Source organism: Coptis chinensis, chromosome 5 (genome assembly GCF_015680905.1).
Source record: "Coptis chinensis isolate HL-2020 chromosome 5, ASM1568090v1, whole genome shotgun sequence".
Lineage (NCBI taxonomy): Eukaryota > Viridiplantae > Streptophyta > Magnoliopsida > Ranunculales > Ranunculaceae > Coptis > Coptis chinensis.
The window spans coordinates 63117554-63141360 of record NC_141460.1 but is presented as its reverse complement, the minus strand read 5'-3'; the positions used below and the strand labels follow the sequence as shown (position 1 = coordinate 63141360).

At 36.8% G+C, this 23807-nt stretch overlaps 3 protein-coding genes across 4 annotated transcripts; all 3 read right to left on the bottom strand.

Annotated features, from left to right (window-relative positions):
* Positions 1-7612: 7612 nt before the first annotated feature.
* LOC147498289 (uncharacterized) lies at positions 7613-10271 on the bottom strand. Of its 2 annotated transcripts, none has more exons than XM_086560327.1 (5): positions 9804-10271; positions 9558-9654; positions 9201-9261; positions 8179-8424; positions 7613-7971 (listed from the first exon to the last, which is right to left on the bottom strand). In XM_086560327.1, exons 3-5 carry the CDS (start codon positions 9207-9209, stop codon positions 7804-7806), a joined length of 423 nt encoding a protein of 140 aa, XP_086416453.1. In that variant the 5' UTR covers positions 9210-9261; positions 9558-9654; positions 9804-10271; the 3' UTR covers positions 7613-7803. The 2 variants fall into 2 exon arrangements, with proteins under 2 accessions (XP_086416453.1, XP_086416454.1); XM_086560328.1 differs by having other exon boundaries at positions 9814-10271.
* A 1516-nt stretch (positions 10272-11787) lies between these two features.
* LOC147498288 (putative pentatricopeptide repeat-containing protein At3g28640) lies at positions 11788-16153 on the bottom strand. Its single transcript, XM_086560326.1, has 2 exons — positions 14119-16153; positions 11788-12182 (listed from the first exon to the last, which is right to left on the bottom strand). Exon 1 carries the CDS (start codon positions 16019-16021, stop codon positions 14537-14539), a length of 1485 nt encoding a protein of 494 aa, XP_086416452.1. The 5' UTR covers positions 16022-16153; the 3' UTR covers positions 11788-12182; positions 14119-14536.
* A 5246-nt stretch (positions 16154-21399) lies between these two features.
* Positions 21400-22016, bottom strand: LOC147498287 (uncharacterized). Its single transcript, XM_086563196.1, has 2 exons — positions 21830-22016; positions 21400-21755 (listed from the first exon to the last, which is right to left on the bottom strand). The coding sequence occupies exons 1-2, from the start codon at positions 22014-22016 to the stop codon at positions 21400-21402; spliced, it is 543 nt and encodes a 180-aa protein (XP_086419322.1).
* Between the last annotated feature and the right edge of the window lie 1791 nt (positions 22017-23807).

Below are 23807 nucleotides of genomic sequence, written 5' to 3'. Positions count from 1 at the left end.
AATTTTTCGATTTTTTTTGCGAAACTTCAAATCAAAATTGCCGCTTCGTTACCGGTCCGATTTTTGCGAATGAGATATGGAAATGATCAGGAGAGAATTTCCAATCCAATGATCCATAAAACACTCTATTCCGACCGTGGATGACATATAAGATAGTGAAAAATGCCTCGGAGTGCGTGCATGACGTACGTTATGCGAACGACTGAACTCTAAATTCATAGACTATGTCAACCCGAATCAGACTACAATTAAACGGCCTAAGCAATTCTAATGAGACATAAAACATTTTAGGATGGAAACACGAACACTCCACCCCCAAACAAATTTTTTTACAACGAAGCTTGGAAAATTTGTTTTTAGCGATGGGTCGATTCGAGACTTCCTAGATTACTATGTTTATTATTTAATATATATATATATATATATATATATATATATATATATATATATATATATATATATATATATACTTTAAAAAAAACACAATAAACAAGAAAGACATAATTCACCCCATAGAGAAACATTACTCAAAATCCGAGAAAAACATGCAAGAGTGGAAAACGTGAATTATGTTAAGCGTGGACTTAGGATCGGTACTTAGCCACACACTCCATAGGGAGGGCCGGTTACCTTAATGGTGCACTCACCAATATATGGAAATGAAAGGAAATGCACCAAACACAAAAGTTGAGTCGTTTATAGTCGGATACTTTCGAGGCTGTATCTAATCACATGTATGAACATGCAGTTTATCATATATCAACAACTAAAATAGTTGTGGATCATTCCATAAATAAATATCACAGAAAACATATCCAAACACAATCAAGCACCAAGATTTCCTATGACGCAACCTAGTGAAATGAAAGCGAAGTGGGATCACCCTATTACGTAACCTATCATGCACCTTCTTTTTCATTTTTGAACGAGTGGGTGTTCTAGTAAATAAGTGTGGAAAAGTGAATGGTTGTTGAGAATATGGTGGATATGGATAAGTTGTAGAAGGATAGCATGTAAAAAATAAGGATGTGGGTTTAGCACAAAACTCATTCATGGTGTAGGTAGGGACTGTCTCAAGTCTGAAAATGAAGGTGTCAAACGCTTTTGTCTTATGAAGTATTTGTTTACTAGGTGGATTTAAAAACTTATGAAGCACAGAAGAAACAAAAGGATCGATTGTAAACTCGAGATTCCTTTGAAAGGGTAGAAGGAGGGAAGTCGAGGTGGATGTTGTGGAAAGTAGTTCTTGATAGGGTGAATTATCACCTGCTCTAAGAAACTCATCGAATTGCTCATCTAGATTAGTCATATCCTCGTTACTATGATAGTCCTCTACATCTTTGAGAAAGTCATCTATCTCATCCTCATCCGTAATATGTGTATCGGCTAGTGTAGGGATGGAAATGTTGGAGTCTGAACTTCCAAAGGAAAGAAATTTGGACATATGATTATCGGGAAGCGTGTTGTTGAAATAATCTCGAGCAAAGCTCGATCATGCTAACCTCTCCATCCATAGGCGAATCGGATAAGCGTGTCTTTGTTTTAAAAACATTGACTTCACAAAGACAAGATGGCCAAAATACATGGACATTGAACCATGTGGCAATTAATGAGCGCATTGGCGGTTGCCGGAAAGGGCGCCCTAAGATGATCGGGACAGAGTGGTTTGCGACTTACGCGGTCGAGGATGACAAAATCAGTAGGATAGTAAAAATCCTGAACTTTTACGAGAACATTTTTCGACGACTCCTTAGGATACTTAATAGACCGATCAGCTAATTACAACGTCATTTTAGTGGGTTGCATCTCGTCTAGACCTATTTGTCTATACAAATAAAAACGGGAGTAAGTTAACACTAGCCCCCAAGTCTAATAATAACGGTCGTCGTATAAGAATCTCTAAGGTGCATTATCTGATGGGACAACCGGTCCTTGTACTTAACAATTCCATTATGTTCGGATAGAGTTGGGAATTGTTACGTTAAAAAGCGTCGTTTGGTATATTGGTCTTACGCCTAGTAGTACATAATTCCTTAAGAAACTTAGCATGGTGTGGTAGCTTTTTAATAGCCGAGGAAAGGAAGGTTTATAGTTAGATTCTTGAAAACGTCCCCTAATCTCCTCATAATTAGTATCCCTAGTTAACACAGACTAATTTTTGTGGAAGCGGTGGTTTTTTGTTTATATTTAGCAATGGTATCACCGGATGTTTAACCGTGGCTTTCGTTTCTTAGGTTGTGTTATGGCTGGTACCCTCTATAGTGGTAGGCTCTTGGTTTCTAATTATCTAGTAAAATAGCAGGTGTAGGGGACTCTTGGTGGGGTAACTATAGGCATAGTTACTTTGTTATCAACCACTCTGCCGAGCGAGAGAGTGGTGATGGCCTTTAGCTCACCTACATTTTCATATTCATTACTAGTATTATCGGTTACCTCAAAGGCTGTATTTGTTGTTTTAGGATTAGGTATTTCGTGACTTGGAAACACACCTTTGGGTTGGGCTTTATCTTGAGCCAACTGTTGGGTTAAATTATTAACGGTTGTAGAAGTTGTTGGTTAGATTGAGCCATGGTTTGGAAAAGTTTTGGCTCACTTGTATGAAGGTGTCAAAAGACGATCCGGTTGTGTGGGTGTAGTAGTCACGGGTGGTGTATTTGGAACTATTTCAAGCGTGAATTATTTATGGGTGGATTTTGGTAGTTATTATTTGCGGAACAATACCTCTATTAGCATTATAATTATTATAAATACCTTGACTTTGTGCTTGACCTTGTCGAGGTTGCATTTGGTTGTTATAATTATTAAAATTACCCTGACCCTGTCCTTGTCATGGTGGAGCTTGGTTAAAACTTTGTGTTGGCCCAACATATTGATTATTGTACCCTGGAGGTGTGACGTGTTGGTTATTTCTCCAACCGAAGTTGGGATTTTGTCTCCAAGGGGCGTTAGGTTCACTATTAATGGAACAAGCCTGTTCATAGGCAATAGGACAGTGGGAGTCGGGATGCTCAGGGCTCCAATAGAAACTACATGGATTTGAAGTTACGTTCATGACGGGGATAGGCTTTTGTTGAACAGAAATGGCCTCTACCTTTTTAGTGGGTGATTCGATTAGAGTTTTAAGCTCGGGTCGTGTTTAATTTCAAACATACCGGCCTTAGCGTATTAGAAGAACTAGCGGAGCGGTGGATATCATCACTACCCCCGGTTATTATTTTCGCTTAGTTTGATCCTCTAAAATTTATAAGCCTCCGAGGCTCCTTTGCTTAAGAAACTACCCCCATTCATTATGTCTAGGACTTCTTTATGGTGGTGTAGAAGTCCTTTGAAAAAACACGAACTAACGTGTCTTTCGCTAAGTTATGATCACGGACACTCTATAAGGAGATCGGTGAAGCGATTCCAAGCCTCTGAAAATGTTTCATGAGGATTTTGTCGAAAAGAAATGAATCTTGGAAAGCATCTCATCCGTCTTTAGGGGTGGGTAAAAATGTTCCATAAACAGCTGAACAAGTTTAGCCCACGAGTCCATAGAATTAGGCGTTTGGGCAGTTAACCAAGATGCCACCTTATCGGCTAAGGTGAAAGGGAATACCCTGAGTTTAATTTGTTCCGCACCAACCGTAGGATGGTGGAATGTTGTTAGGACTTGTTCAATCCCACGCGATGTAGCCGATAAGGTTTTTCATGGTCTAATCCATGAAAAACGGGTAACAAATTAAAAATATTTGGGGGGATTCGGAAATCCCCCATTGGGTCTGCTAGAACGATGCAAGATTTGGGGCTATCGCTCAAGGCTTTGTAGAAGTCAGAGAGAGGAGTCTCTTCTTCGCCGGCATCAGGTCGTGATGTGTGTGAATTAGTAGCTAGAGGTGTAGTGGGTGGTATACTAGATAGACTTGTTTCTTGACGTTGTTGTGTAATTACGTTCGGTGTTTTTGTTCGGCCAGACCTTAATCTCATACAAGGCTAAAACCAAACTTAGCTAAACACATCAACACTCCAAACAATTCTGATATACTACTATAAACCTCTAATAGGATATGTGAGGTGTGGAAGAAAGGAATACCTGATTGCGTCCTTGCTTCGCTTATGAATAGCGTCTTGTTTACGCGTGTTCAGTGTATGTAACAAGTTAGAACACATGAAAAACTTGAAAAATCAAAGTTCGAGTCAAAACTGTTGAATTCCGTAAAAATTAGCAAAGGGCTGCGCTCCTCATAGAGCTGTGATGCGTGTTCGGCTATAGGCGCAGTGCGCTCCTTATAAGCGGTGGTCAGTGTATTTTGTCCGGAACTTTTCAACGATGAATCGGAAAACCACGCGGTATGAATCAAACCAGGGGTGGGTGGGTGAAAATGGGACTTTTAAGAAAAGTACTTACAAAAACAAAACAATGCGAAAGTGAAACTAAGATGGCAGCGGTGGCCATTTGATAAGCGAAAAAAGAATAATTTTACTAATGAATAAAGCGATGAAACTCTAAGCGTAAGTAAAACTAAGCGATAGTTTACGTGCCTAATTTATCAAAGATTCTACTCTCAATCCTATGAGATATAGTGGAGTAGGAAGTTCGTTCCACTCCTAGTCCTTCCGCATCTTTGTGTTCTACGCATTATAAGTAATCTACTCTAAGTCTAATGAGAGATTTACGAAGTGGCAACTAGACTACGATGCAACTACCCACAAGATGCAACTAGTCGGTTATCACAATAACTATGGTTATGCTACGTTGATTTGATGATAAAAGAGTTAGAGGGGATTGATTCCACCTTAACTCAATTTAATCCTATTAACGATTTAATCGTTATGTAATTGAATTGAGCTGCCCGCGAGAACAATTGGTTCTTCCTAATCCCTAATTACACATGGCATTCCTACCAATTCATAACTAGCATGTGAAGCGATTAAACCCATTCTCATGGTGAACTAATCGTTTCTAGAGTGGAAAGGAAATTACGACGACTTCTACGATAATCGAATCAAGCTTTCATCAAGGCTTCTCAACCCCTCTAATGGAGGTTTAGCCGAGAATCATTACGCTAATCATTTCGATTAAATTTAAACTAAACATGATATAAAGAATTGAAATTTACTAATCTAAATTAAACAATAATTAAAATCTACTTAATAACTAAGAATTGAATAACAAGTAATAAATGAAATCAGATCTAACACAAATGTAAATGACAAGAATCGAAATTAACAAACTAACTATTTTATTAATCAATCTAATTAAGAATAATGATTCTAGAGTTTAATCTAAAACAAGAATTAGATTTGAACTAAACTTAACATAAAAAATTAAATCTAGATCTAGAAGCTATTCTAATGGCTACTTTCTATTCTAAGCTACTTTTATTTTCTAACCTAACTCTCTACTAAAAAAATCTACCATTAACAAAGAGCTAAGCTTTGGTTTTTATACTTTCAGATCCAAAAATCGTGCATGGGCTTGGAGCCATGTTTTGGGCCAGAGAATCAGGCCCAAAACCCAATTCTTTCAGTCCAAAAGGCCTTTTCAGCTGCAGTTGGCTTCAACAGACTTTTCGTCCACTTCTGCTCCTCTGATTGGATCAAGTCTTAGAGCATTAGAAAACTCTTTCCGAGCCGGTCATTTTGACAAAGTAGGCCCCATTCCGAGGTCTGAGTCCAAAGATATGGCCTTAGGAAGTTCTGCTGACTTTGTGTGTTGTTTCTGCCCGCGTCGACTTTTCAGCTTTTGACCGGGCTTTAGAAAGGCTTTGTCTTCTTGAATCTTAGCCTTTAATCACGGAACTCCTTAGTAACCGACCTTTGCTCCTTTATTTCGCTAAAGTGGCACATTTCTGCACATAATGGACTTTGAAACCTGAAATGCATAAAAACACGTAATCAGTGTTAACTCTTAATTATTACTCACATAATTGGTCTAATAGTATGACTGTTACAGGGTTAAAACTATAGTTTTTGGCTCTTATCACTGCATCAAGAAGATCGAGAGCAGAAATGATCTCTCTCTGGTCATAGGTTGCAATGAGAACTCGAGCTTCTTTCATATATTTGCTAACAATCTGTAGAAACAAATTGAACAAAACCACCATTTTAAAAAATCGATGTTCACAAAAAAGAACAGGTTTTTGTAGTTTGCACAGCTAAAAAACAACTACAAATAAACAAAAGGAGCTTCAAAGAACAACCAAAAGTGTTGCATAGGAGCTTCCCTGAAGCTCAAAAAACCAAGAAAACATAACACCACATTCATCAAAGTACTTATAAACAACCCTTGACAAAACAACAAAGATTCCCCATTTCTATGAAATTTCCTTATAATCAAAATAGCATGAACAAAGATTCCCCACTTTATGCAATGAAAGCCAAAGTTATCGGGAACACAATCAGAGGAACCACAGTTAGAGGAAAAAGTAGTTGGGAGTGACAAAAAGTTCATGTCACTCCGAACTGCTTTTTCCTCAAAATGAACAACTACATCTTCAACTTCCATATCTCTTAGATGTTCCTCCACTACCTTCCATATGATCTGACGAAAATGACATAAAATTGCAAGGTTACATGCTTAAACAAAGGAGGTGACATATCATATATAAGAAATAAAACAAAAATACTAAGGACCTAAGGTAGTACAACCCAAAGCCTACAGTATCTAAAGACAACTGCAAAATAGAAGACCAACACATCTTTGTTTTTCGCTTTCTAAAAATGATATTGTTTCATGCAACTGTATATGCCTCGTGAATTGGGCACGCCTGTGGGAGCAATTTTAATTTTATGCATAACCTATCATAAACACTGTCAGTTGTTGCAATTGGCATTTAGTCACAAAGACAATTACAGTACGTATCTCATAAATATCCAATTTCAAACGTGTGCAAATGAAATTAACAACTCCTAGAACAACAACATGAGGTCCATGGTCTGTAACAAATTTCATGAGACATTTCTTTGGTCATTCTTTTTGCGTTGCTCGTCATTAACATTTTGTGATCGACTACTAATGTAGTTAGCTTCTAATAAATCGACCACCTCTCCAGATGAATCCAACATCACAAAAGTGGTTGCAGGGTTTCCACGTCCCCAACAGCAAGCCATGACTTTTGATGCATCTTCATCATCGGGGCTAACGTCATTAGTCCCCTTCCGCTTATATGGAGCTACAAAAACCTTCGACCATAATTGTTTCCCATATTCCATGATCAGAATTTTTTTGGATCTAGCAGTCAACACATAACGCACTTCCTTTTCCATCGAAGGAATAAAAAAATTTGAGAATGCATCCTTCAAAATCAAGCTGGGGTAGAGAAACGATGTGGCCTTACATGTTTATGTCATTTGTAACTCCTGCAAGTGTGTACTGCAAACATACATTTTTCTATAGAAAGTTAAAAGCATTGCTCAAGGGTTGCAACAGTGCTAACCCATACATTCCTGACTGCATATGAGCAGGTCAATCATTTATTCCACCAAGTCACCAACACATTAAGAATCAAATGACTTTCTCATTATCTTCCTTATCTCCTTACTGACAAATTGTATCCATTATTTCTTATTGCTTATGCACTTGGATTGGCAAAAATAGGCAACACATCAGACTTTATACTAGGTTGTGCCGATCTATCTTTTCAATAACCTCTTTATTAGCAGCCGCATAGCTCAGGATACAAAAGTTACATTCTTGAAAAAAATTCTGGATATTGCACCTTTAAGCTTAAAGATGCGACTAATTCTGTTTAAGCTTAAGTTGTCCGTACTTCCTACAGATGCATCGTCCCTTTTAAATTTCCGTGTCATTGTAGACGAAGTAGTTTAGGAACAAAGGAAAGAAAGTGATTGCACCCATGAAACTAAAGTGGGTTTTGTAATATCATCGGACTCGGCAACCAAGGTATGAATCTCATCAAGCACCATGTTTTGACCATCTTTTGGCAATTGAAGAGTGAATTGGGCTAACAGCTTCATCAAGTTTGGTAGTACCTACACGAAGGAGTGCAAAAGCATTTTGTTATGCAATGCAAGTCTTTTGTTATTTCAAACTTCACTCTAGCTTATACTGTTTAGGACATATCTTTCCAATTTCGTATTCTAATTCAATATTATACACAGTGACTTGACATTCTACAACACATGTAGCAAATAGTAGAAGAACATTGCATAAATAGGGATAATGAAATCACTGTGTACCTGTATATCCACAAGTGAAAGCAGCCGCAAAAGCAACTCAACCAATTTTTTACAGGGCTCAGAGTCTCCTTGCCAATTTTTCCACATATCAGCATCCTCTTCCATTGATCTACTACAAAGAATGTTAGCTTTTTCTACAATACTGTTGATACAATACAAAGTGGCTGGCCTTCCTGTAGGAATATGCCGAACCAAGGATGCCACTCCTGACGCCATACCTTCAAAAGGGGTAATTCCTGGATATCCCTACAGTCACAACCAAGACTTCACAGTCACAACCAAGACTTCACAACCAAAAGGGGTAATTCTTGGATATCCCTACATAACAAATCATCCATGCTCAATTTCCGCAAGAGAAGTTTCAGTATTTTTAGACACCTCCAAAGCTCTTTGCATGTAGTAATAAACTAATTGTTCCTTTAGCAACACTCTGTCATCCATATTAGAATCTTTTCCAGAGACTACAAAAGCCACAAATACCAAATGAGAGGCTCGTGCAACTTTCCCATTTGGATGTCCCATATATCTGAACGAATATGAATTAAAGAATGACAAACATAACCAGGATTTGAAGAGGGGACTGAACATTGATCTATAAGGAAGCCTCTCTCTTTCTCTAATGCTCTGAGCCTGTTGTTGTTGTTGGCACACACTATTATCACTAACAGAAAGCAAATTTGGATGGCCTCCAGTCCCAGCCATTTCCAAACGCTGGCAATTTGCCTCTGGACCACGTCATTTCTTAAATCACAGTCAATTCGGTACTATTATAGTAAACCGCAAACACATCAATTTGCAATATATCTATCTAAAAAAAGCATGAAAACCAAACAAACAAACAGACGCCCAGCCAGAGTACATTAACATTGGTTATATGAATTATGAAACCCAACAGCCTACCTGCATTACTACTCATAAGAGATGAACTGAACATTCACACATCACTCTACTAATGAGTTCCAAGAGAAGACAAATAATAATAATAATAACTGTTCTTGAAGAGAATAGGAGAACTAACGAACCTGTTCCATCAATCAGAAGTTTTCCTTTGACTCTGGTCGGTATCTTTTTCCTGATTAAAAGCTAAAATAAAAGAAAAAATAAAAGAAGAAGCTTTAACTGAACCTTTTTGTGAGGAAACTGGTACAAAAGAAAAGATGGCAGTGGAAGCAAGAACCTTGAGTAAACAAAAATTGGAGAGTTGAGATGTGAAGGAATACGCATATCATCACAAACGAATCAAAAAGAAAAGGTGTATGTAAGAACTTCACATACAGGTTCTAAACCTAGTCTAGAAATAGTGGAACAGTACATATTTACTCAGCAGAAATATGTTGGCTAGAAGATAAAGAAGCTGCCAAAGAAAATCTAAGAAATACCTTTTTCCAACCTCCTTACTAACTCCTAATATGTTTCTCCTAATGAAGAAGTTTGTCGATCTTGAGTCGTCTGAGCTTCAGGGTACCCTGCCAGAACCTAAATGCAGAAAATTTGGAAACAAATCAACAATAAAACACACACACACACACATATAGGGCTATCAGCAACTGCCATATACCACATATGGCATATCATTATTCACTGTGTCCCTCACTTAGTAGCTTAAGATTAACTTGTAAGCATACCTCACCATACCTGCTTCAGTCGAAAGGATAGCAACCTCTTTAGTGTGTCCCAATCATTCCTGAACACAAAGAAAACCATCAGCAAAGCAATCGGCTTGCTAGAGACATCGATTCCACATAATTATAGGATGAGAAGGAGATAAAGAGAGGGGTCTTCCTCTGTGGCACTTTCTTCTCCGAGCTCTTCTCTAATGGTTTTTTGGTTACTTTTTTTTTTGTTACACTCAGATTACACTCAAATTTTTGGTTATTTTTTATTTTCTTTTGTCTTACAGGGAAAAACCCAAAATTAAAAGAATGAGAGTAGTAGTTTCATTGTGAGAAAAAAAAATTATGAGAAACAGAAGAGATGGAATAGAAGGGAAAATAATCGGTTCGTATTCTCTGATTAGACTTTTCCTTTTCTTAACCTCTTATTAAATAACCCAATTATTGCTAATTAAATGGCATTTATAGTAAGGCGTACAATTGAGAATGGCGTGGATTTGGTTTTCTAATATACTGCCACATGAAAAGACTGATTGCTCCTATTTAAAACTGTTAAACAATATTTTTATTTAAAAACAATATCGGTACTGAAAATTTATAAAGGCATAAAAAGACAAAGTAGTCCTCATTAATAAATATCTAGGCATCTGATTTTATTATTCATCAAAGGTATTATGCGTCAGAAAAAGACCCGCATGAATTTAAGAGGCCACGATCATTATAGGCTATACTACTAGTAGAGATTTTGGAAAAATAAAATAAAAACAACAGTTTTTTAAATGTGTAATTAACAACGATTTCTCTAGTCTTTATAAAAGTACTCGTGTGGTGGTCCAACTCCATGTGAACCCAGTGGCTAAATAGATTTTTAGGCCGTTTGGCGTCATGGCTTCGGTACAATGGTGAATGGTATACCCCTTTCCGTTAAAGATATATAACTAAAAAAGACTCACAAAGACACAAACCCATTCCTTATAAGGTGGGTTTGGGTTTTGGCGATGGAGGTTGGCATATGGGTTGGAATTTTGAGGAAATGACTCCGAGGTTTCCAAATATTGGGTGGTGTATTGTTGGCATGGGTATTGCCAACATTGTGAACTTCTCTAGAATTTGTCATTTTTACTTTGAATTTTTACGGCTGCGTTGGCACTGAAGTTCTTACTTTGTAGGCTTCTTGTGATACTTCGAATTGGGTGGGCTGGGGAGGTCCAAAATAGTTAAACCAAGTTTAACTTCCAATTTAAAACGGGGATGCAGCCCGGACTAATTTAATATATCTAGTTTCAAACGAACAGTTCCGCTCCCCTCGAGAGTCGAGATGACCAGCTAAACTTCACCTGCCAACTCCCAGATCACTCATTACCAGGAGAACTGGAAATGTCACAAACACACTAACATACATTGGCAGTTTGTACACAGTTCGTAATAAAAAAACTTAGGCAATTTCCATATTTTGATCTTACGTTAAATATCCAACTAGGATTTGTTTTTTAGGAGAAGATTTGTGTTTTACAAGAAAAGATGAAAACCCCTGCTGCTTGGGAACAAATATGTTTACCTCTACATCGTGTTAAAATAAGAATAAGGAACTAAATTTTTTACATATGAGCTACTATTAGCCACCAGTTTCCATGTCTGGTAGCTAATTGGTCTTTGCTAATGCTTCTGAAATGCTATGTTACAACAATTATTGACACTATGCCTTACTTAATTACACCTCATCCGCGCTCCAGTGATGGATCTTGCCAATCATTTACGCGCAGAGCAACAGAAAGGAAAACTTGTATTTCATGGAAGACCAGTAATGACTCTATGTTACTGAAGCAGTCGACTTGTGGGAGATTTTGATTTATACTTCATACGAGTCTTGCAAACTTAATCATGCAATCCTTAACCATCCTCATGAATTTAAAAGATGGAAACGTATGGTACATTAGTAGTCCAGTAAGTTCGATCAAAATTGAATATCTTCAGCTGGGAACTGAGAATTAGTTGGTTAATTAACAAGAAACTGGGGATACTAGATTCAACCAAATAGAATTAACGGTAAACAGACAAGCATCCAGTCAGAATATTCCTCTGACCTCTAATTCGCAAGATGACATATTAATATCTAAAACTCAAAAATTGAGTAGTATTATATTCGGATTATACTCCGTTAGAAGTTTCTGAACATAATAGGGTACACAGAGGGTTAAAAAATTTACCCAATCAACAATGCATCCACTACACAACTTCAATTGTGTTTAAAACTGCTGCAGTAGTTCCACCAATAGACTTTTTGCAAAGAAAGATTTTGTGGCATTTCCCGAGCCGTCCCTCTTAGTAAATTTGGCCCGCTCTTGGTAGGACACAAACAATTATTGCACAAAATTATTTTGCAAAAATTTCCTGCCATCAGAAAACAATTTTGTAATCCAAAATAGATTTGCAGAAGTAGCTAGAAAAGAGGATATTGTAAATTACTACGAAATTCCCATTGCCTATATAAAATTGTTGAGAGACATAAGTTTCTAATATATTCAGCAAGCAAGCATACACTGCACAAAGTGCCTAGTGAAGTCACTTAGCTCTGCGTAAGAATGGTTAGCTTTCATCAACTACACTATCAAGGAATAATTTTGAATACTTTCTCTGAAGCTACTGGTCTAAAACCTAGCAACACAAAGTCGACCATCATGAGAGGCAGTGTGTTGCCAGAAGAAAGCAAGTTTTCAGGTAGGTATTACCATCACGTCATCACAACCATGGCTAAAGATGTAACATATTATTATCAGGACATAAACATTGTTATCATATTCCCAAGAGAGAAAAAAAAATGTTACCTGTTAGCAAATTAAGTGTTTCTACTCTCACTGCACGTTCTATCCAATTTCCAATAAAATCTAGGAGCTTGTAAAACTTGGTTATATGACCAAAGTCACAACAGTTTCTATAAGCAACTTTCTTTATCAATTATGACACAAATTGTTGGTGAGCGATGCAAATTGGAGCAAAATGCTTCAATATGAGCTTCAGCTTGGTTGAGACTTGGAGATTAAGTACCAAACTATCTTCAAGAGTTGTTGATGTGTGGCTTAGATTCATTTTCTTCAAATTTATGGTTCCTAAAGACATGTTTCTAGCTGTTGGGGGGGTGTTCAGTTATCAAGATAAAAGCAAACTCTATGAGATATAGGCCATCTGTGATGTGAATTAAGAGCAAACAGTAGCTGACTTCAAAATCCCTAAGGACATGATAAGGAAATTGAAACCCTGGGTTTCAAACCCTAAAACACAAGTTTAGTCACAACATTCTCAAAACTAAAGACCAGATTACAACCAGATTACAATAAGAAATTCCTGTGGGGGTGAGAGTTTTATAAGTCCACTTAAAATATGCAAGGTAAGCTGTTAGCTTATAAGAGCTTATCATCTTAGCATATAGAATAAAGGTTTTACCACAAGTCCAGAACAAAGAGTTGGACACCAGTCTTTAGTGGGCTGCTGGTAAATTACACACCGCGTGTCACTACACCCCCATGCCGTTTATAATGGGCTGTCCAAACTTACTCCAAGAACCCAAATTACATCCAAGGTCAATCAATTTCAAATCTAAATTTTCCAGTAAGTACCCTCCAGTCATTATCAATTAGCTAAGTGTTTGACCAACACTTTGACATTGTTACTTGTGTCAATTCAAATGCAAATTGCAATCGTTCTTATTGGGTTTGTTTAGATTACCATGTTCTGGCTCTTCTGTAGTTCTTTCTTCTCTTTGAATGTTTTACAAATATACTTAATTATTTATCGATTACCCAAAAAAGAAAGAACAATAAAACCTTTCAGGCCTCCAATAACATAAATGAAATGCAAAACTAAGGTACACCAAACACAAGTGTGATCAAACGATTTTCTAAAATAAACCTTTGTTTCTTTGTCAATGGTAATGAAAACAAAAATACGACAAAACTTTGTTTAGTCAAGTGCTATTTACTGTTTTGTGTGTGCTAACCCTGAACCAAATTCCTTGCCCCGCCACACAGAGAAATTCCTTTGTGACTCTAGGAAATGAACCTAAATCGCATGCAACATGCAAGTGTATAAGATTTTCGCCAAGATAATGTCAATGGAGAATAAATAGACAATTAACAGAACGACACAAAGGAGCCTATCAAGAGGGACTAAAAAATTGCACGAAGATCTTGTAGCAAAATTTGATTTGTTTATGTAGATGGGAGTCCAGTCTTTTCTTAGTCCTTAAAGGGGAACGAGGAATAAATATTCTCAAAAGATGTAGCAAATAATGGAAAGTAAAATGTAACTCAGGCAATAAATTTCGATATACCTCAGAAACAAGAACCGACTATGCTTTATTAGCCTTCCCATGTTCTGCGTAGATTCCCCCTTGCAACTGTTAACATGAAGCTGGGCCATGTATAAGTCTTAGTCTTGTTGACTTAGAAGCGACTAAATCAACAACCCTGTAGCAGCTAACTATGAAAGTCCATTGTTCTAGTGAGAGTGATGCCCTGAACTGATAGCATATTGTGTGAAACAAGCAATGAAGTCCTCTGAAATCCATTACTCTCAATGGTATGCTTGGCACTGAACCGTATACATACTAAACTATTTAGGCATGCAAACTGTCCGCTTCACTGTTCATGCTTAATTTAAATCTTATCTAACCATTCAACACTATCATAAGCCATATCTTCAGTGTTCAAGGTCACGCAAGTGAAGGCGCTTAAGTTCTTTGTTTTCTTTCACAGTAGGTGATCAGAGATACGCAATGACAACAAATCTAATATTGCATGTATCTCAAGTCGAAGGGGGTGTACTACATCTCCTGCAACAAACTCATTTACTTTTCCATTCACCTCAATCACACTGCACCCAGGCGTCTTCTTGATCCCTTTATCATCCATCATCATCCGAATCCTTCCTGCATCACTACACCTCTGTGCATTTAAGTAAATATTAGACAGCTGAACATACGCACCATCTTCTTGGGCTCCACTATCATGCTCGATCTGCAGAAGCCTTTCAACGGCAAGCTCCGCAAGCTCAACATTTCCGTGGGTCTTACAAGCACTTAGCAACGAACCCCAAACAGAAGCAAGAGGCCTCATTGGCATTGTCTGTATAAGCTCAAGTGCTTCATTCAACCGACCAGCCCTACATAGCAAGTCCACAGTGCAACTATAATGCTCGTGTTTGGGCACTATACCATATAGAGCCTTCATATTGCGCAATAAAAGCCGGCCCTCTTCTTCACACCCTGCATGAGTACAAGCTGTTAAAACTGCAAGAAGAACAACCCCATCCGGCCTAAGCCCGTCTTCCATAATCATCCTATCCAAACAATGAATAGCCTCTTTAGCAAAACCATGTAATGCAAACCCACCAATCATAGCAGCCCACGAAAACTCATTCCTCTTACGCATTCTCCTAAATACTTCAACAGCCTTATCAATGCACCCACACTTAGCATACATATCAACAAGTGCAGTCCCAACAAACACATCTTCAGAAAACTCATCTCTCTTCTTAACATACTCATGTATCCACATTCCTTGGCGAAGTGCACCGGAATGAGCACAAGCAGTAAGACCCGTAGCAACACAATACTCATCAAGCTCCACACCAGAAGACAACATATCACGAAACGCACTCAAAGCTTCAACATCCATTCCATATCTCAAACACCCATTCATAAAAACATTCCACTGAAAAACATCCCTTTCATGAATTTCATCAAACACTTTTCTAAACTCAACTAAACTACCACATTCCAAATAAAACCTCAAAAGGGCAGTTTGTATATGCTTATCTGAAAAACCCCATCCATTTTTCAACACCCAACAATGAATCCCCTCACCCAAACTAACACAACACGCATTCGCGCAAGCGATGAGAACAAACGGTAACGTATGGTAATCAGGAACAATACAATCATCTTTAAGCATGAGACAAAAGTAATGAAGTGAAACTTGAGGTTGGGTACTACGAGAATAAGCTCTAATGAGTGTGTTATAAATGAAAGAATTTGGATTTGGAATTTGATCAAAGAGCTGAGAGGCGTAAATGAGGTTACCATTGTTAGAAAGTGCAGTGAATGAAATGAGTTTGCTCATTGCGTAGTTGTTGTCGTGATGACCATTTGTTATGAAGATTGCATGTATGGTTTTGAGCTGTTGCATGTTTTTGCAACGTTCGATTAGGTTCATGCAACGCTTCCATGCTTGCATTACGTTCACTTGTAAAACAAGCTCGTGTAAAACAAACTATGGCGAAATATGTTGATATGTCACGGAATGTATGGAAATTTGAAGAATCGGGGTTGATATTTTACTAGTATACTGCCCATTGCAGTGGGGCGTGAGCGGTTGCGCATGGTTCAATTGAATGTCCCTCTCATAATTTAAAATTTCTCAATCTCAATCTCAATCAATCTCAATCTCACCCAACAAAAAAATGACAAACGCAGTCTCAAATGCAAATGACAAATGTAATCATATTACCAATCTCAATCCGACTCCCGATCAAACGTGGTTTGACAAATGCAACCAATGATCTCAACGTAAATAGTATATTTAATCACCGTGTATTTAATCACTAAAGGGTGAGAAAATGAATCTCAGTTAACATCATAACAAGATAACAAGTACAAAAACCAGACATGTCACAACCCAAATTTTTAAACAATCACCAAGTGAATATTTGAAATATAAATATCTCAAACATCACTATGTTCAATTGTCTAAAAACTCAGGCTATGACGGGGTGGATACAACACATGTCAAAACCGAAAACCCACATCATAAAAGAATCAACTTAACAACAAAATATCTCCAAAAATTCTCAACCATCACTTTATTAAAAGACTATCTTCCGTCCAAAAATCATCAATATAAAACTCTAAGAATAATAGGTCTTCAACATCGTATTCTCATGTCATATGAATATGAAACTATGTTATTACATACTTCCAAAAAGATCAGACCTAATAAAATAAACTCCCAGACTGCTCCAAAAACAAATCCAAATCAAACATCGTGGTTCCACTACCTTCCACCTATGTTCCCAAGAACACACCTACGTTGCCAAAAGCAAATATAGGTCAGCAAAATAGAATTTGCTGGTATGAGTAGACTAACAACATAAAAATAATTTCATACTTTAATTATCCAAACCACACTTTATATGTACCCATAACTTAATCATTCACAGCTTAAAAGACAGGTAGTTCCGTCATTTCAATTGGCATAGTTTCTTCCCAAGCAAGACTTCCATTCTATTAACTCATCTTAATAACTTAGTAAAAATTGAATTAAATATTACCGATATCCACTTCGGTATAATGGTAGGACAACGTCTCTGCAAAAAATATTATTAAGTTCTATCCTCCTGTAAACAGAAGTTAGAAATTCTAAACAACATATGTAGATATTCTATAAGTATTTAAATGCAAGTCCAAGCACACTCGCACCATCAAATCAATTTCTCTTATTAATTAATTAATTACTTTTCTTATACACCCACCCTTTAGTACCTATGTACCTTAGGTCATTCCCGCCACATTCAATGAATACGCGGGTCATTCATGGCACCATCAATGAATACCCATGCAGTTATAACGATAACGGGCCATTTATGACATATTCAATAAATGCCCACCTATCATATGACATCTTCAATCATAAAATCTCATTTCCAAAACTTGAGACGTGGACAGATTCAAAAAGGGTGTGGTAAATTTGTTGAGAACACTATTGAACTTTATTGCGTATATTATTTCAGAGAACGGAGGAGTATCTTGTTTCCCGTATTATTGTTTACGTGTTATTAATTAGATTGATGTCTAAGTGTCATAGCACCATATATCATAAAAGACTGAAACATCACATAGTAGTTAATACACGTACACACGTATATATAGAAAGGTCTTAGCCTAAAGACAAGAATGCTAATAGCCCTAGACCTATCCTAATAGACCAAATCATCATCTGAGATAAAAATCAAACTTGGTCAACTAGTCAAATTCAACTCTGGTCAACAGTCAAAGTCAACCAGTCCTAAAGTCATCCAACCAAAAACCCAAAGACTAAGGCCCAAAGGGTTTAGTCTTTCCCAGACCCAATCTAAAATAACTTAAGCCCACAATTGAAATAGAAAAAAAACCACTCAAGCCCACCTAAACTAATCTCGGCCCAAGCCCAACAGAAAAATAATCTCGCTGGTCATCTTCTTCCTCACCTCACCAGTGCCTCCACCGTCACAGCAGCCCCCACAACCACCACTCGCCACCACTATTTAACCCCTCAGTTTTCCTCCCTACCAAAAATCCAATCTAACTATACCACAAAATCACGATTCCCTCACTCTTCAAAATCGCGATATTGACGGCCATTAATGCTTCTTCAAGCTTCAATCGCCCCCTCTCCAGCACCCATTCAAACATCAACTACCAACCTCACATCAACACATTTAAAAACCTAACAACAAGAGTTCAAACCAACCCAAACAAGGCAGGCGATGCCATTAACATCTTCTTCAAAGTTTCAATAGCCCACCTCTCACGACACCAACAATCACGGTCAATTCAAACCAATAAAAACGCATATATAATTACCTAGTTTGACCAAGTAACCATAATCAATTTATGTACTCGTTTTGTTTCAATGGATCGAGGCAGGTTTTCCAGATACAATTTCGAACCAGTGAAAAACAGTAGTTAAACCATAAAATTTTAAATCTAAACTCAACCATATGAACACAATAGGTATTCTCCAATTCTTCCACATACATACAGAGTTAGCAAAAACAGAAACTTAAAATGAGCAGTAAAGCCGAAACTGATATCATTATAACTTTGTCAGTAAACCCAAAAACAGGCCATAAGAGTAATAAAAGTAAGAAATTTCATGTTCAGTGAAGTGATGTATTCGCTACTCACCCGTAGTATGATCCGACTATCAGCTAGCTATCCGTAGATTTCCAGAAAAACTTCATTTTCCTTTCTCAGTAAAACTCTCCCTTTTTCTGTGTAAAACTCTTTGTGTTTTTTTTTCCAAACTCTCCGTGCAAACTTCTTTTTGTTTTAAAACCCCACGAAAAACAAGGAAGGAAGGTTTACCTCTTAACCTACGAGATTTCCTATCCTTAACAAATGTTTATCCTATTTTGTTTTACATACTATTATTATTATTATTATTATTATTATTATTATTATTATTATTATACTAGAAAAAGTAAAAGAAAAACATGGGGTGTTATAAGACATTTGTGTCTCCCCATAAATAATTGGATCGTGAAATGCTGATAACTTAAGTCACAATTACCGATAAACTAATCAAACTATCAAACCAAAACCATTTCCAAACTAATCAATAACAGCGAGTTAACATAACAGGAATATGAATCACACTAAGAACTCATATAAAAATTCCAACATTAAAACAACATAAAAAAAGAAAGAAAAACCCAACCAAGCATACCCATATCTTAAAAACCAATTTCATTCCATGTACAAGTAACAATATCTTGAAAGGATGAAAACTTAAGTTACCCAACATAATAGAATCAATAAAAAAAAAAACATTCACGTGAGATTTTCTTCAATAAAGGTGCAGACAACTTCTCTAAGAATCCATTAATTGATAACTAACTTGGTTCACCAAACAGAGAAGCAACCAATTTAACCCTCAACAAACTTTTCAAGCATCTATACAAAAAGTTAAACAATTCAATGCAAAGGAGAGAGAGAGAGAGAGAGAGAGAGAGAGAGAGAGAGAGAGAGAGAGAGAGAGAGAGAGAGAGAGAGAGAGAGAGAGAGAGAGAGAGAGAGAGAGTTTGTTTTTTAGAAGAAAAGAGTTCTGAGTTTGGCGGAGAGAAGGGAGAGAATGCGGACAGATAGAAACCAACCAAATGACATTTTGGGTCAAATGACTATGTACTAGTATGTAGCAATAGTTTTGGTGTCTGGGTTATCGGAAAAAAAAAAAAAAAAAAAAACAATAGTTTTGGAATTCTTTACTAGTTTTGAGTTTTGACAGTCTTATTAGAAGTCTTCACTCTTCAGTGGAAAAAATATATCCTCATACGTCATACCTTATGTAGTTTTGCGTGTTTACACGGTGACTGGGTTATATCTCAAAAAAGTAGGATGGCAGACACCAGGGGTGGACCCAGCATTTCAATTCTCTCCATGCTAAACAATGATAGCCATAGTCTTAAACAAAAAATAATAATAGACACATTCCAAATAAACAACTGAAACAGCAGAATTTACAAGTAGCCAAATATATATACTAATTCATCAAAATATCTAATCAAGTTCGACTACAAATCTATTTAAAAAGCAAAACTACTTAAACGGTATTTTACGGGCCTTGTGGGCATCAAAATCATCTATTACCAAATCCAAATCAATATCATTAACAAAATCTCCTTCAATGTAGATGGTCATTGAATTTGCAAGAAACTCATCCTCCATATTGTTTCGAAGCTTTGTTTTGATAAATTTCATGGTTGAGAACACCCTTTTTGTGGTTGTCAATCTATCAATCAAGTGGTAGGACTTCAACTTTCCAATTTCAACTAATCTTCTACACAGCTCAGACATCGTGGACATATTTTAGAAAACCGAATTACGACAAACACCAATCTTATAAAGCTATAGTTGAGTTCTCAATATAAGTAACTCTTGATCACTGAAATCTCGAAAGTAAAATCTCTCAACAAGACTGCAAATATCATCAATTCTAAATGATTTGAAAACATCTTTAGGGGTCAAAACAAAACTAAGAGTAAAAAGCTCTATTGTTTCCTCGGTGAATCTACTTTTCAACTCCATTAACTGAAAATCTATAATACTGTTATATATATCAACGCGATACCAATGTTCAAATGTTATGTAATCATGTTGCTGACAAGAACGACCCGTGCCCATCGTATAACGTGCATCCATATCAGGCATGTTAATGTTATTCTTCTTGCAAAACAAGTCAACTTCACAAAAAAAAATGCTCCAACCATCATCTCTCAGGTTTTGAAGGAGTACTTTTGTGGTAGAGACTAGATGCATAGCATTAATAATGTCTTGAAATTGATCTTGTAAAGTTTTGCAAAGTATGTCAGTAATTCCCATAGTCTTACGTAGCAAATGTAACATGAAATCAAACTCAAACGATCTAAGTGCAATAAGATCACCCTTAGCTTCCCCCCCCGGTTGGAATTAGTTGATTCGTTTTTTGTGTTGTTCTCAAGAACACGAGAAAGTGCACTAAATTAAACTATCAAACTCTTTACAGATTGAAAATGGGAGCTCCAACGAGTAGACCCAGCTCTCTGCAATGTCGTAATCTGATTCTCCCCCCTTCCTGTCTCCAGTTCACCACAATCAATCCATTTTTGAAATTCTTCAACTTGAACAACTAGTAACTCAGTTTGGCGCTTAGGAGAAGCCTTAAAATAATTGCCAATTGTGGCCAACTTCGAAAAAACACAACCAAATATCTGAGATATCTTTAGCAGCTGCAACCAATGCTAATTGTAAACGATGAGCGAAACAATGCACGTAATACGCATTAGAGCACTCCCTAAGAAATAAAGCTTGCAATCCATTCTAAGCACCCCGCATGTTACTAGCACCATCATACCCTTGACCCCTCATATCATCAACAAAGAGATTGTTCCGAACAAAAATATCACATATTTCATTCTTGAGGGTTTGTGAACAAGTGTCATCAACGCAGACAACATCTAAAAACCGTTCACGTACAAAACCATCATAATCGACAAATCTTAATACAAGAGCCATTTGTTCTTTATTTGAAACATCTTGTGATTCATCAACAAGAATACAAAACTTAGCATCTCCATCTTCCTTGCGAATCTTACCCCTCACATGATCACTAATAATACTCAAAAGCTCTTTTTGAATATTTGGAGAAATACATGTGGCTTTTTCGGAAGCATTATCTAAAACACAATCAATATCAGGATCTAATTCAGCTAAGAACTCAAAATAAATTCAAGAAAATTTCCACGATTACTTGACTTGATTGATTCATCATGTCCTCTAAGTGTACAACCTTGTAATACAATCCATCGGAGAGTCAGTAAAATAGTTTTCAACATAAGCCTATTCTTCACTACCTCCTGTTTGTATTGGGCATTTAAAAGATTACCAATATGCCGAGATGAATTCACTAGATCCTCACAAGCAGCTACAACAGACATATGAGCGGAACAAGCGCCTCCAACATGTTGCAAAAATGCACATTTAACTCCACAATGAACTCTCTTCCAACTTCGAAATCCATTAACAATAAAACTAGAACGTCTAGAACTAAAGACAAGGCAAGGAAAATAGAAAACACTGTCTTTTTCTTTAGAATATTCTAGCCAATGAAAATCGTCAAACCAATGACTATTAAAATACCGGTTTTGTTTTCCATCAATGGTGGGGGGATATTCGTAGAGTCTAGAATGAAGTGGCCCAATATGACATAAGCTCATCGGATCTCATCACGCTGATTAATATGATATTCACTTATTTGACTGCGTAACCCCGGGTCACGTACCAAAGAACTAGTAACACCGGTTTGATTAGATTCAATTGCTTGAGAGTTGGGACAAACTTGTTCAATAGGTTCAATCCCTTGAGAGTTAGGACAAACTTGTTCAATGGGTCCAAGTCTTTGGAACTTTGAACGGCCTTGATCATCTTTTTCAATAGTACTAGCAACATTTGATGTGTCGGCCGTTTCTTATATATTACAATTTTAATAAGGTCTATTGCGACCCTGTTTTTATTCGCCAATTAATTAACATTCCATTTATACAAAAAAAAAGTGGGCATCTAGGCTATTAACTCTAACCTCTGACAACTACAAAAGTAGAACAGGTCACAGTTATAACCTATAACCTCTAATGGCTATAACCACCATCTAGAATGAAAAAAGTACCGTGGTAAATTTTAACAAAAATGGAAATCATCATTCTAGTTATAATCCAAAACCCTCAACACGACCACCTTATCGAATTATATAATTAAGTTTTGTGATTAGTCTAAGATTGCGACGCCTTAAAAAGGTACAAAGGGAGGCGTAAGCATTTACTATCCCTCCCCATGCCACTCCCATTAGAACCACTCCCGAGCCACTTCATCGACTTACAAATTGAATTAAGACCCTTTTTTTTTTGTAGATATGATCTTCTCACAATGGATAGTATGCCCACAAAATTTCATCCTATTTGGATATGTCCAACCTTGCGAAAACTAGTGTTCAATTTTGAACATTTATCTAACGGTCAAGAATTTTTTGATTTCATAATAACATTTGATTAGGTTACACATATTTAAATGAGCCGAAATTTGGTGGGCACATTATTCATGGTGGGGAGAACATATCTACAAAATATCATCCCTTAATTCAATTGGTAGGATGAGATATAAACTTGTAAGTTTTGGGAGTGGCTCGGGAGTGGTTATAATGGGAGTGGCTCTATCCTTCCCCATAAATCATATATTTAAAGGTGTTTGTTACTGCCGGACCCTATATTGTGTTGGGCAGACCCCAAAAACTAAAATATTTATTACAAATGTGCCATTGGTCCCAAAAGTTGTTTTGTGTTGGGCAGACCCCAAACCAAAGTGAATTTGACTTGTTGCAACATTTTCAGCCCTTCTCTTCTATTCTCTTCTCTTCCACCATCAAAAACCATAAACCTTTAAACCCTAACACTAAACACTAATGGAAGAGCCCAACCCCATTTTAGAACATGAAGATGACGAAGAAAATGTAATGCATCATGACCCCATTCAAGAAGAAAATATAGAACAAGTTCCAAGTGACCCCATTCAAGAAGAAAATGTAGAACAAGTTCAAAGTAAAGAAAATAGAGGAATGGATGATGATGCATTTAATAAGAATAAGGTAAATCTAAATTAAATGTAATTATGCATGTAGTAATTATGCATGTAATAATTATGCATGTAGGAATTATTGATGTATACAGTGATTATAC